Below are 15,283 nucleotides of genomic sequence, written 5' to 3' on the forward strand. Positions count from 1 at the left end.
TGAAGCGCTAAGTTTAACGTCGCTAGCTCGACTCAACCTCTCAAGATCAACCATCATTGGATTGGAGAAAGAACATCACATCCTTCCTAGCAAATTTTTCTTCAAGATAGTGCCTCACATGGTGGCCATCAACAAATTCCTTTAAGCACAAGTCCACCACTTTAAAGCTCAAGCATTGTTCCTCCATGAACTCAAAATTCAAGCATACTCTTTCATCAAATCCATTCTTATTTTCCCCTTGATTTTCCTTTTCTTGAGCAAGTGGAGAGAACCTTGGGTCTTCTTTATGCACTAAATTGAAGTAAGAATCCTTGGACATGAAGATTGGCCAATGAGGCCTCCACATTCAAAAAAATTGACACCTTTTGGTTCCCAAGTTAGTCTAAAGTTCTCACCCAATTAGGGAGTGCCATCCAATGAAGGGCATACCTCGTTTGTGCGAGAAATTTCATCAACTATATCATTCTTGAGCATTTCTTCATTTGGATCAACTTCGAGTTGCTCTTTGTCACCATTCCCTTGCAACTCTATACTTTCTCCCCAACTTGGTGTCTCCATCTGAATGTAATTGGTTGTAATTGGGTTTTTCGTACAAAACAGAAGGCTGATGGTTTTATAGAAAGGCACAAGGCAAGATTGGTGGCTAAAGGGTTTAAGCAGGTACCTGGTAAGGACTTTTTTGATACATTCAGTCCGGTTGTCAAACCAACCACTGCCAGGTTGCTCTTGAGTCTGGTAATCTCTTTGGTTGGGTTATAAGACAGCTTGATATTCATAATGCTTTCTTGAATGGTAATTTGTCTGAGACTGTTTACATGCGACAACCACTTGGTTATACTGATATTCAATTGCCTGATTATGTGTGTCTGTTAAAACAATCTTTATATGGTTTGAAACAAGCTCAACTCTTATGGCTTAGTTTACTCGTTTACACACGTTCTTTCTTTCTGTGGGCTTTGTAGCTTCTAAGACATATGTGTCATTGTTCTATTATTCTTAAGATTCTGCATGTGTAGACCTACTGGTTTATGTTGATGATATTCTTGTGATTGTGAATGATCCTAAACTTGTGAATGATCTGTTGTTGAAATTATCTACTGCATTCAAGATTAGGGATCTTGGTGAACCAGGTTTCTTTCTTGGTATTGAGATGGTAAAGAATGGTAATGCTATTAATCTTTCACAACAAAGATATATGACTGATATATTGAAACGTGCTGGTATGGCTGAATGCAAACCTTTGGCTACTCCTATATCTACTACGAAAGTGTCTTCCTTGATTTCTATTGCAGATCTGTACGATGATCCAAAACAGTTTAGGAGTTTAGCTGGGGCGTTGCAATACCTCACAGTAACGCGTCATGATTTGTCATTTGCAGTCAACCAACTATGTCAGCATATGCATGCACCTACGGTCTCACACTGAGAGCTCCTCAAACGGGTGTTGCGGTATGTTAAAGGTACACCATCCTATGGCTTACGTGTGAATCATTCCTTGTCTGGGGAACTCCATGCCTTTTCTGATTCTGATTAGGCTAGTTGTCCTGATGACCGTAAGCCTACTAGTGGTTATGTTGTGTTTTTGGGAACCAATCTTGTATCATGGGTGTGTAAGAAACAAAGAACATTTGCTAGATCTTCTAAGAAGCGGAATATAAAGCTCTGGCTGATGTCTGTGCTGAAGTAATCATGATTATGTATCTTCTGCGTGAAATCAAGATTCCTGAGATTCCTGTTCCCAAATTATGGTGTGAAAATCTCGGTGCTACATATATGTGTGCAAACCCCATCTTTCATGCTCGCACCAAATATGTTGAAATTGATTATCGATCACTTTGTCAGGGATAAGGTTCTTCTGGTGAAATTCAAGTCAACTTTATTTCAACTAAAGATCAACTTGCTGATATATTAACCAAAGCTCTTCCAGGTCCTAGCTAGGTTTTCTTTTCTTGGAGACAAGCTACAGGTTTCTAGTCTACCATGTATTTGAGGGAGAGTATTAGGACTCTATGTATATGAGTCACACTAGGACTATCAATTATAGTCTATCTAAGACTTTTCCTGTATATATTTCTTCATTCTCTATCATTGTAATTATTGAACTCTATTGAATATAAACATTACGTTCTCATCCATATGACAAAAAATTCTCGGGAGAAAACTAATTAAGAACCAATCTCAACCTTAAATCTAAAAAGCAATTGGATGGACCATATCATTTAAAAAAAAAAAAAACTTGGTGTCATTTTTATAATTATCATCAACTTTACTATGCAAACTTAAACACTAAAATCTGCACTTTTTAGAATTTTTGAGATTTGAATATTTAGTATTAACATATTGCACATTTATTATTAACATTTTGAAAAATTAGCATTAAAAGATTGCATTCGCAAAAATGCGAAAGTGCATTTCACTTAGAATTTCAATTTTTGAGTTTATAACAAAGTTTTTTGGTTTTATTTGATTTAATAGTTCACTTTTTACTGCTTAGGGTCTAGCATTTACAGTTTAGATTTAAAATTTAGATTTTTTTATAATGATTTTTAAAAATTTATCTAGGTTTGCATATTAAGTTGTAGCATATTGCATATTTAACTATTCAAGTTTGCAAAGTGAAGTCGACGATAATTACGAAACTTCTAGCGATTTTTAAATGTGATATGATCTGTTCGGTTTTACAGATGTAAGGTTGAGATTGGTTCTTAGTTTTCTCATGTGATGTGTTCTCATGGGATCCTGACCCTATATATATATATATATATAGGGAAGAACTTTATTGAGAACGAGCCCTAATGAGAGAAAAAAGAACTAATCTGAGCCATCCATCTGAAAAATCAATGGGGATCATATACAATTTAAAAACATGCGGTGGCATTTTCTAAATGATTCGAACTTTGAGTGCAAGTAAAATGTTTTTAAAAAGTACAAGTAACATATTCAAGTGTGCAAGTAAAAATGTGTATGTAAAATATATTACTTAAAAATTCAACCATTTTCACATAATAGTGCAATAATTTACATTTTCACATTTGTGCAGTTAATGATAACATTTTTCACATTGGCGTACCTAATGACAATGTTTGGTACAACTAATGATAACGTTAAGTGCTCTTAATATTGTTGCTCAGTGTATACTATATCGTTGCCATTTTAATATCTTTTACTTGTACTTTATTATGTGACATACAGGACGCATAATTTCGAGAGAATGACATTATACCAGTTCATGCTATACTTACATCACTCATTATTATAGGTTCATCACACAATGACACAATTATTGACCACGGATTTACACTTTGATTTACCTGCAGGTACAACCCCAACAAATCTTATGTTCTTAACGCTGGTTTGTTGATTTTTGAAGGCAAAGCGCAAGTGCTTACATGGTCAATCCAACAGTAACTAACGTGACATAGAAATTAACAAATAAAAATTGAAACATCATAGGCTCAGACTGATTTCAGGGTGTTAGTTTCCTCTGCAACATCTTGAATTAGTTTGGCAATATTGAGGAAAGATGAACCTCCTTCCTCCACTGCTGTCCTCGCCATTTCTGCTAGACCTTTCATTCTTTTTCTTCTCATTTCAGCCTCCTCTCCTCCACCCAACACTTTCTCAATTGCCAGTGCAATATCATCTCTATTCACTTGGACTCCTGTCTCTTCTTCCCTCCCAACCAAAACCGGCAACTCCACTCCAGCTCTAACTCCGGTTTTGAGCACATCCACAACTAACCTCTCGTTCAAGAATTGCTCCCCAAACATTGGCCAAGTGATGAGTGGCACGCCCGAAGTAATAGCTTCCAGGGTCGAGTTCCATCCGCAGTGATTCAAGAATCCCCCGACAGAAGGGTGGGACAAGACTAGAACTTGCGGAGCCCAACCAAAGATGATAAGGCCTTGCCCTTTAACTCGTTCCTCATATGTTTCTCTTTGAAGCCAGTTTTGAAACTCATTAGAAATGTGCTTAATAACCCAAATGAAGGGGCGTTTTGATGACTCCAGTGCAAGCCCAAGCTCTATCATCTGAGAAGTCGGCAATCGCGCTAGGCTTCCGAGGCAGACGTAGAGGACAGAGGTGGTTTCCTTGGAATCCAGCCATTTTAAGCACTGGTGCTTATCAATGGTGGCCTTGTTTCCTCTTTCAACCATGTCCGAATCCTCCTTGTTGCACAGAGAAACAGGGCCAATGCTCCAAACTTTCTTCCCTTTGGCTTTCTCGAATTCTTTGGTGTACTCCGATTCCAGCTCCTCAAATGAGTTTATCACAATCCCCAAAGCGTTACCCTCTGCATCTTCTATTTCTTTGGCAATGTCCTTCTGTCCAGCGGAGCTTGGAGTGAACATTTGTGAGATCTGAGCTTTGGTTACTTCAATACTGTCAGGCAGTCCAGGCACCTGAAAATAGGGAGTTCAATTGGGTCAGCCAGCTGAATTTTGGACTAATTATAATCCTGCAAAGCTATTAGGCCTATTGGTTAATATTAAATCACAGGTTTCAAAGGACACCCTTACCTGAAAGTATACTGACTCGGACTCTACACTTTCAATACCACTCCAGTTCCTTATGTTGTGCAGGCACAACAGAGAGAAGCAACACATCCCGTTGAAAACAATTCTTGGGATTTTAAGCCTCTGGGCAACATTGGTTGCCCATGGAAAGTTCATATCAGCAATTATGCAGCTCGGGGATGGCTTCATCTCTCTCAGCAACCCCTCAACTTGAGGTTGAAGCATCCTAACTGCTTCATAGAATTGAACCATCAGATCAAAAGAAGGAAGCAAATCCACATTCTCACAGCCCTCAGGTAACCCCACCTCTGTGCAGGGAAAGCTAATCTGGAGAATTTGGATTGGCAGCCCTGATTCTTGCGCACGAACAATCACAGATTTGACTCTGCTGGCATTTTGGGGTGTTTGGAGAATTGTAACTCTAACCCCCAAGTTTGCCAGTAACTTGGCCAAGTCTATCATGGGGATCGTATGGCCTTGGGCCATAAATGGAAGCAAAACAAAATGAAACTGCTCTTCTACCATTGTAAGCAGCTTGGAAACTGGTTTTCTTGATTTCCAGACTTCTCTGGGTTAGTGTCTTTTATACTACACTAAGCAGAATTTGGAACTTTCCTTGATAATACCAATTTCACTGCTCATGATGATGTAAGGGCATACGTGTTTATTATTTACCAGCAAGATGAAAGGAGGAAGCCTCTGATTTTTTATCGAGACTTGGAGAGTTTGTTTGGGCAGCCATGAAGTCTTAAAATGTTGAACTCTGAAATGATTGATGTTGCTGCAACAGCAGCACCATTGCTTGGCCGTCACGAATGTGGAAAATGACTAGTGTACTCCTAAGATTTTATTGAACAAAATAAAAAGAATTAAGGGTATGTTTGGAAATCTGAAATTTATTTTTCAAAAAATAATTTCAAGAAAATCACTCATCTTTTGGAAAATATTTTAATGTTATGGTATTAGGCTGAATGTTTGAAAATTATTTTTTTTATTTGGCTCAAAGTTAAGAAATTGCAGTTTTCTGTTTGGTTCATTTTTAAAAAAATAATATATTATTTGTTATAATAATAATAATAATAATAATAACAATAATAATAATAATAATAATAATATGTGGTGATGGTGGCGGTGATTGTGATTGTGATGGTTTTGGGGTTGGTGGTGGTGATGGTGGCAGTGGTGGCGGTGATTGTGATTGTGATGGTGTTGGGGTTGGGGTTGGTGGTGGTGATGGTGACGTTAGGGGCGGTTGTTGCGGTGGTGGTGGTGATGGTGTGGTTGTGTTGTGATGTCGTGGTGGTGATTGTGGTTTTAATTTGGTAATAATAATAATCCGAAAACTAATTTAAAAAAGAAGATAGTGAAGAGAGAAATAGAAAATAAAGAATATGTCTTCCGATTAAAAAATTAAAAAGACATTTTTCATCAAATTAAGCCCTTTTTTACGTTCACCAAAATGATTTTTTTTTTTTTTAACTTAATGTTCCTTGAGTACCCAAACACTAGGAAAATATGATTTCGGATTTCCAAATAAACCCTAAAATTTGATTTATTTCCTTTTCTTATAACCAAATTTTTTGATTTCACTTAACTATATATTAGATCACATAAATTGCCCTGGCATAGACCTATGAAGGGATAAATCTTTTTATTTTTCTCCTCAAAGTGATTAAAAAAAAATTATTACCTTAACATTAATTACGAAAATCTACACGTACGTACAAAGAATAAACATATCAAATAGTTGAATTCAATAATCAATAAAAATAGTCAATTAAGTACAACTCATAGAAAGTACCAGATCGAGTAACAAATTATGTAATGGACCATAGTTCATATTGCATCATAAATTTAGGTTCATAAAAATAATATTATAGATAACATAAAAAAAAGGAAAAAGAGTCAAATAGGCCCTCAAACTTTACTTCAAAAGTCAATTAGGTACCTAAACTTTTTAAAAGTGTAATTAAACTCTTTAACATCTTATTTTGGTGCAATGAGGTCCAAAAACTGGTTGGTGACATGTGGTAGCAGGTTAGAAATCATTTCCTACCAAAAACTACTACCGCGACGGCACCGGTGGCTGGAAAAGTCAAATTTGGTCGCCTCTCTGGAATCTTGCCATTGCTTACTGGATCCAATAATTCAGTCTTAGAAGCAAGAAATGATGAGAGAAGCAAAGAGTTCATCAAGCCAACATCTTTTTACATATCCATCAGATTAAGTAGAAGAAAGAAAAAGCCTCTAATGTACCGCGTAAATATCTAGAAACAAGAAATTAAAGCTCAAGTTGGGAAAACAAACTAGGGAAATTAAACAGATATGATCATCATCATCAAAAGGAGAGGGGACGGGTATTACTTGACAAGGGTAAGTCCAGAATTGCCACGGTGGATGCAGTTGAACGGTGCCGGAGTGTCGCGGTACATAGTCTGCTGAATCAGAATTCCCTTGGGGTCTCCGACGATGGCGTTCGGAGGGATGACGCCAGCTTTGTAAGGGTTTTGTTGAACAAAGTATTGTTGCTGCTGCGTTGGCGGCGCTGGCGCCTGATAGGACGAATTATAGGGGATTCCGATAGCTGGTTCCTCGCTCTTCGACATTGCATACAATTCAATTCAGGAAGATCCCTCTCCGTTGCGCGTACTATAAAACCAAATGCCTTGCTGCGTAGCCGTAGGAAGCTTCCTTCCTTCCGTCAAAATTTCCAGTGTGGTCGCCAGTTGATTTTTCCGGCGGCCGGTGCCGTCGCAGGCAGTGATTTTTGGTCGGAAATGATATCAAACCTGCTATCACAGGTTACCAACCTGTTTTCGGACCTCATTGCATAAAAATGAGATGTTAAAGGGTTTAATTGCACCTTTCAAAAGTTTAGGTACCTAATTGACTTTTGAGGTAAAGTTTGAGGGCTTATTTGACCCTTTTCCCTAAAAAAAAAATTAAGTTCATAAATATGATATTGTAGGTATAGTGTACACGTGTGATGTGCCTATATTTGAATATCTGAGTAAATACGGGTAAAAAATTATCATTCTCTCTTGATTGTGATTTATGCCACAAACTATGCAATAACAAATCAAAATAAGTACTAAGTCTAAAATATAGGCAAGAAGCTAAGCAAATCATAGAGAGATAGATTCAAATAATGATCTTGTTGGTCTTTAAGGCAAGTCAAAGTGTAGAGAAAGGGAGTAGGAAGGTGGGGAGTTAATAGACTTTCAAACGATTTTGTGGCTCTAATGCGTTTTCTAAGATATTATCTCTATCTTGTAGTTTAATTTGTTGCTCTAATGTGTTTGTTAAGATATTATCTCTATTTTGTATCTTGTGGCTCTAATGCGTTTGCTAAGATATTATCTCTATCTTGTAGTTTGGGGCTCTAATGCGTTTGCTAGCTCTAATGATAGTAATAGTATGTTTAAATAATTGATAATGATAATGTGTTTAAGTATGTAGTGGAAGGACTTTACTCTGTTAGTAGTAAATAGAAATTAAAATACAAAATAAATAAATAAATAATTAAAATATAAATAAATAAATATATAAAAAATATATATACACATACGTATTTGAGTATATATATTAAAATTTCATATTTAATGCATGAACAAATTTTTCTTTTTCATTTTGTTCCCTTATTTTTTGTTTAGTTGTTCAAAAAGTAGAGTAGAATGATAAGGAGTTTTGTAATTACTAATGAATTTTATTCGAATAGAGTATTGTAATTAATAACGAATTTGATTCGAATAGTATATGATAATGTGTATCAAAGTCTATAGTAGGGGGCAAAAGTCCCAACTAAATACCACATTATCACCTAACAAAGTTTTGCCTCAATTTGATATTTTAATGAGTCATTTCCATTTTTGGTCCTACTGTTATTGGGGCATTGCCAATTTTAGTCCACTTCATTAATTTTTGCCACATTGCGACCAATCTTATTTAGTCATTGCCACTTTTAGTCTACCGTTAAAATTTTCGTCAAATGACCGTCCAAAAAAGGGGTATTTTGGTCTTTTCATGCTTTGATTATCTCCTTTACCTTTTGCAGTGGTTTTCCTTACACATTTTCATTCAATGAAGAGGTCCGGCGAAAGCCATGGCTTTGTAATGTGGCTCACATGGCTTTCGCCAGACCTCTTCATTGGATGAAAATGTGTAAGGAAAACCACTGCAAAGGGTCAAGAAGATGACCAAAGCATGAAAAGACCAAAAATACCCCTATTTTGGACGGCTATTTGACGAAAATTTTAACGGTGGACTAAAAGTGGCAAGGACTAAATAAGATTGGCCGCAATGTGGCAAAAAATTAATGAAATGGGCTAAAATTGATAATGCCCCAATAACAGTAGGACCAAAAATGAAAATGACTCTATTTTAATTTTGTTTTTATCACTTAAAGCAAATATAACACTATAACAAAGAGTTAATTAATTCCATTTTTGGTCCTAGATTTATAGGTGACAATTCATTTTTAGTCCATTTTTATTAGAACATCCACTTTTGGTCCTAGTATTATTGTAGCATGACCATTTTTTGTGGTTTATCAACAACTCGGTTTAAATATCATTAAATACAAGGACATTTCGGTCTTCAATAATTATGAATGTTTTCAAAAAAAATAAACATAAAAAATATAGCCGTTCAACATACTTTGTATAAAAAAGATTAAAATACCTTTGTATTTAACGATATTTCAACGATTTTGTTGTTAAAGGACTAAAATTGGTTCTGCCACGATAATACTAGGACCAAATGAAAATGTTCTAGTAAAAAAGGACTAAAACTGAATTGTCATCTATAAATCTAGGACCACAAGTGAAATTAACTCCTATAACAAATTAGTAAAATAGCAACAAATTCAATAATGAATTAAATAGTTATAATTTAAATACTTACCTAACAAAATTTTTAATAAAATTTAAAATAATCGTATATTTTTTCTATTAGAATTAAATTTTATTTCTCATAATTTTTTTTCTGCAAATCCATGGGTATTTGCAGGGTGTTTGGTTGGAGGGAATTTAAATTCCCACTAAATTCCCACTTAATTTCGAATGTAACTAAATTCCTTCGTTTGATTGGAGGGAATTAGAATCCTATGCCCCTCCTTTGGATTTCAATTCCATGGATTTTAGGAATAAAAAAAGATACTCCTGAGACAAAATTACCCTTCTCTTTTTTAACCTAAAATTGATGTTTGACATTCTCTTTTAGTTAATACCATGTATTATCTTGTTTTCTCATAACTCTTAAATATTTAAACATACCTCTTAAATATTTAAATTTGATATGTGTATATAACGTATTTATCTAAATTTTGAAAAGCAAAATTTTCTGTTTGTGCGCCGATCTGTTCAAAATATATATGCAAAATTGTTCAAAATAGTGATGGAATGGCGTGAGTTGTGTAAATCTCAATATGCAGAAATTTTGAAAGCAAATTTTGAGTTGCCTAAACTTTGAAAAGCACATTATGTACATCTTGGTTCCTGGATTAATATTGATGTATGTTGAACTTATGAAGTTTAACATACATTTGATGAAATATTTGCATGAAAATTAATTACAATATATCTAGTTCAAGACATACGGTAGATGAGTGGTATTTGAATTTAATATGTTATATTTTTTGTGTACTTGTCATTTAATAATAATAATAGTAATAATAATAATAATAATAATAATAATAATAATAATAATAACAACAACAACAACAACAATAACAATGGGCATTTTGAACTTTATACTATTTATTCCCTTTCAATTTTCATGTATACCAAACATTGGAATTGAAATTCCTAGTAATTTTATTCCCTCCAACCAAACACTGGAATTTAAACTCCACTTTATTCCCACATTATTCTTTTCCCATGGAATTGTAATTCCTTTCCCACCTAATTCCTTCCCTCCAACCAAGCGCCCTGTTGGTGTTAGTGAAGTGGAAAGATGATCCACCCGTCTAGGAAAAGTAAAGCGACAGCATACAATTCAAGTTTATAGGTTGAGAAAAGTATAGATGAACAAAAAAATAAGTATTTTAAAGTATATTATATATGAGATGTTCATGCATATGTAATTGAATGTTGAATTTGTTTATTTAAATCGATAATTCAAAGTTTATGAATGCAAGATAATATATATGAAAGACTGATTATAATTTTACTATAATAAATATTTACAATTTTGTAAAAACGCTAATATAAATACTTAGTCTTAAAATGATAGTATAAATAAATACTACTTTTCCGTTTGAATTTCTCTAAGTCTTTTTAATTCTCTTTCAGATAGCATTGTCATTGTCTTTATCTTCAGTACTTTTTAAAAAAATTTATTTATTGGTATTTGGTAATGTTTCATGTGCAATTGAGTTATTGTGGTAGTATAGAGGGCAGTGTTATGCAATGAAATTGTGATGTAGGAAGTTGTAGATTTGTCTCATGTTTGTATATATGACTTAGATCTTTGTTGTACTATGAACTCTTGATCTTGCAAGTGCCTATTGGCAGTGGTAGTTTCTCTGCCTATATGTTTCATATGCTGTGAAATGTGTGTCTGATAAGTGCCAAAGATAGCCGTGTTTGAGGGGTAATTTAGGAGTAAAAAATTCTATATTAGATGTCCGTTAGGCCTAAAAACTTGTTAGAATAGGACAATTTCATCGCATATAGGTCTAGGGGCTAATTGTGTGTGTTTTGATATAATTTGCACAAAGCTGAACTTTCGCAGGTCATTGCGGCGACATCTCAGTAAAACAGGCGTAACCGGAGCTAGGAGTGTCCGAATGAGGCAAGAAAAGTTGCTATGGAACCGCATCGTCGAGGACTACAACTTATTAGAAGACAAAAAAGGAAAATTTTTGGTCCACGCAGCCTTCACGCGTGAATGCATACGTGGACAGCTACTGGAAAGTGTCCACACAGCCTAATGCACGCGTGAAGGCAGCGTGGACGAGACACGCGGAAGCCAAATTAAAAGGGGAAAATGCGGGATTTTTTCCCTTGGAAGGCTATTTAAGCCCTTCCCCTGCATTCTTTAGAAGAACACTTCATTTTTTACTTTTTTAGACCTAGTTTCCCTTTGTTTTTCCCCTTTGGGGGAAATCCCCACTTTTCCCTTAGATTAGCTTGGATTCGCACGATGGATCGAAGAGGAAGGATGGGAGGAAGATGTAATAATCCATAGGATTCCTAGGTATATTGCTCTCCTCTTGATCTTGAAAGATTGCGTTTTTAATTTATTTGCTTTTTCTATTTTCTCCTTTGTTGATCTTTGATTTGATAATGCTTGAGTAGATTAGTTGAGGGGTGTGTGTGCCCCATGTTAGATCTTATGATTGATGCTTGAATTTTGCCATATGAATGTGGTAATGATGAAGTGGGTTTAGTCTTGTGTGGTTGAAGTTCTTTGTGCTTTGCTTCTATTTCCGGCTGGGATAGATAGTAGACTCTAGGAAAGTGAGTGTGTGTGCAGTAGCGGCCTCTCACGAGTCCAACTCATCTACATCCCCGCCCTCTATCAGAAAAGATGAGGTCCGGGAGGAATGGTAGGCAAGGTGTTCGATGAAATGCCTCAACCGAATGAGGATTGAGAGTCTGAGTGTGACGTCACTCGGTATTAATACCATGACTCCTGAGTTCATTCCGGAACCTCGTTTCTACAATCCCATAGAATAGTTAACCGTTTGGACTAACTAAGTGATAAGCGCCAAGAACAGTCAAGTTTATGGTCACTTATGGACAACATTATGTAGTTTCATCCCCCATTTATGATCATCTTTCGTGCATAAAGACTCTAATTGAGGCCAAAGCAACAAATTCTACCAAAAGGTTGTGTTTTAGGTCATTTCTACAGGTTATAGCAAGGTCTAAGGCCAAGAAGGAAGCAGCAAACGAAAAATTAATCAAGCAGGAGGCCACCACGAGGACAACATGTGTGGTGATAGGCGTGGACTGTTTCCAGTGCCCAACCACGCCACCAACCACGCGTGGTGATGGCATGGATGATCTAGTTAGGGCAACCGCAGATTTCGACTTTTGGACAGCTATTTAAACCCCCTTTTCTCATTTTAGGAAGGGGCACTCTCCAAACATTTCAGATATGATTTTCTTTTCATTTCTTCCCCTTTGGGGAGGAAAAACAAATACATTCCCATTAGAGTAGATTAGTTTTTCTTAGATTTGAAGATGAAGATGGATGAAATGATAGAAGAAGTAGATCACATGTTTCCTTAGGTATAATACTCTTTTCTTAGAAAGATTGTTTCTTTAAATTATTGCTTTGTTTAATTTTGGTTGTTGTTCTTTAATGTTCACAATGCTTGAGTAGAGTAGCTTAGGGGTGTGTGTGCCCCATGTTAGATCTTTGATTGATGCTTGAATTTTGCCTATGTTTATGGAGATGTTGGGGTAGGATTGTAGTCTTGTGTGGGTGAAGTTTTTCATGCTTTGCTTCTATTTCGGCCGGAATAGTTAGTGAACTAAGTGAAAGTGAGGGTGTGCGCGATAGCGGCCTCTTATGAGTCCAACTCATCTACATCACTGCCCTTAGTCCGAAAATACAAGGTCCGGGAGGAGTGGTAGGCAAGGTGTTCGATAAAATGCCTCAACCGAATGAGGATTGAGAGTCTGAGTGTGACGCCACTTGGTATAAATACCGTGACTCCCTAATTCAATCCCGCAACTCATTTTCAAATTCCCATATGATAATCAATCGCTTGGTTTAGCTGTGGAACGCACCCCTTTATCCCTTTAGACTGTTTAGTTTAATCTTGTTTTCAAAACCCCCATCATATCATTCAAATGACCCTTAGTAATCCTTGTTACTCTTATCCATTACCCTCTTAAATGTCCACACTGATTCGCTCCAATTTGTCATCCTTGAGAGACACGACACTCGGGGAGTCTTGACTCTTCGTTTTATCACCTTCACCTATACCACCACTAAACATACAAACCTTCACTAAGTCACACACCCCCTTGTTCTTTTTAACTTGTTTTAGTACCCTTTAAACATATGCTTATTAATCTCTTGTTCTTAGCTAGTTCTTGTAACTCTTACATCTCAACATCCTAAATGCCAACACTAATTCACTCCAATTTGTCATCCTTGAGAGACACGACACTCGGGGAGTCTTGACTCTTCGTTTCATCACTCACATTCCACCTCACCCTAAAATTACACCTTCAAAATGGCGCCGTTGCCGGGGATGGAAAACGGTTTTGAATTGTGTTGACATTTTTTAAGTTAATTTTTAAGAATTCTTGAATTGCTTTCTTTTGTTTGTTTTATTTTCTTATTTTTGATTACTTGATTGGAGAAGTGAGCTTATTTGCTTTGAATATCTTGTTACTCACTTGCAATTACTTCTAGTTGCAAAAGAATTGTTGTTGGCTAAGTTTTGTGCATGAATTTTTTGTTGAAAATCATTTGAAAGCTTGCCAATGTGTGCTCACATGAATCCCCATAGTTATCCACACCATGGAGAACAATCTTGGATAGGTTCTCCACCCCAACCATATCCCTATTACCCCCATTCTATCTATGTTTACCCTCCACCAACATATCACTACCCACCTCCAAATCCTTACTTAAGTCCACACCACTACTTACCACTTACAAATCTGTATCCATCTTATACACATAACTATTATCCACCCCCACCATATGAAACACCACCCCCACTTTGTCAAGGAAATCTCCCTCCATAATCCCCCATTCTTCAAGAAGATGACTCATTGAGCTCTAAAGCTTTATTCCAAAATATTGAGAGTAAGCTTGTTCAAATGATAAAAAGATTGACCCAAGCTATACTCACGAGCCATATTCATTCCCCAATTCCCACCTAAACACCCACTACCTACCTCCATCACAATTTAATGAAGGAAACAATACTTCACATTTCTTTGAAACACCACCCCCTATTCAATATTTTACCCCTACTAATCCTTGTGATTATATCCCACCGGCCAAGGACGAGATTGAGATTCTAAAAGACAAGATAGAAGTATTCATAAAGATGGCCAAGGAGGACACGACCAATTTAAGAGCCGAAATCAAGAGCAAATTGAAAGATTATCTTGCTACCCTCCGGGAAGAAGGACTTCCATTGGAAGAGGTTGAAACGAAAATGCTATCTATGATGGAGGAGCTCATGAAGGCAAGCCCATTACGGTTAATAACCCCATCCTAGATGATATCCCAAATTTGGAGGCCAATCCAAGGATTGTACATGAGATTGAAAAACAAAATGATAAAGAAGAGGTGAGTGTTGAAGAGAACGTGGATTGTTACGCCCCGGTGCTTGAAGAAGTTCCAATTTTCGAATTAGAATATCAAAAGGAGGTAGAGATGGAGAGTGAGGATGAGGATATCATCGAAGTAGTATGGGAAGATGAAGAGCCGACATGTGGTAACATTCTTAATCCTTCTTGTGCTAATATTCTTGAAAATTCTTGTGCTCTTATTGAAAACAGTCTTGGCACTTGTGGGGATGACTACCCTTTGAAATGCAATAATGATCTATATGCTTGTGATACTACTCATTTTTATTTTTGGGAGGATGATTCCATAGGCTTTGTTAATGATGATTCTATTAATAAGTGTGGGAGTGTTGATTCGTTTGATAATGATAATTGTGTTCCTTGTGAGGATGACTCCCTTTGCATTGATATTTCTACTACTTGTGATTATGATTGCTTTAATTTTCGGGAGGATGATTCCGTAGAAACTCATGATGTATTGATTGATGATTGTGAGGATTC

General features: G+C 36.2%; 2 protein-coding genes across 2 annotated transcripts; one reads left to right on the forward strand and one right to left on the reverse strand.

The window, feature by feature from the left end:
* Positions 1 to 815: 815 nt before the first annotated feature.
* Positions 816 to 1,687, forward strand: LOC116023408 (uncharacterized mitochondrial protein AtMg00810-like). The gene is made up of 4 exons (XM_031264408.1): positions 816 to 888; positions 1,002 to 1,296; positions 1,380 to 1,449; positions 1,535 to 1,687. The coding sequence occupies exons 1-4, from the start codon at positions 816 to 818 to the stop codon at positions 1,685 to 1,687; spliced, it is 591 nt and encodes a 196-aa protein (XP_031120268.1).
* A 1,462-nt stretch (positions 1,688 to 3,149) lies between these two features.
* Positions 3,150 to 5,158, reverse strand: LOC116021789 (UDP-glycosyltransferase 73C4-like). Its single transcript, XM_031262265.1, has 2 exons — positions 4,521 to 5,158; positions 3,150 to 4,403 (listed from the first exon to the last, which is right to left on the reverse strand). Exons 1-2 carry the CDS (start codon positions 5,040 to 5,042, stop codon positions 3,456 to 3,458), a joined length of 1,470 nt encoding a protein of 489 aa, XP_031118125.1. The 5' UTR covers positions 5,043 to 5,158; the 3' UTR covers positions 3,150 to 3,455.
* Positions 5,159 to 15,283: the final 10,125 nt, after the last annotated feature.

This window comes from Ipomoea triloba, chromosome 6 (genome assembly GCF_003576645.1).
Source record: "Ipomoea triloba cultivar NCNSP0323 chromosome 6, ASM357664v1".
Taxonomy (NCBI): domain Eukaryota; kingdom Viridiplantae; phylum Streptophyta; class Magnoliopsida; order Solanales; family Convolvulaceae; genus Ipomoea; species Ipomoea triloba.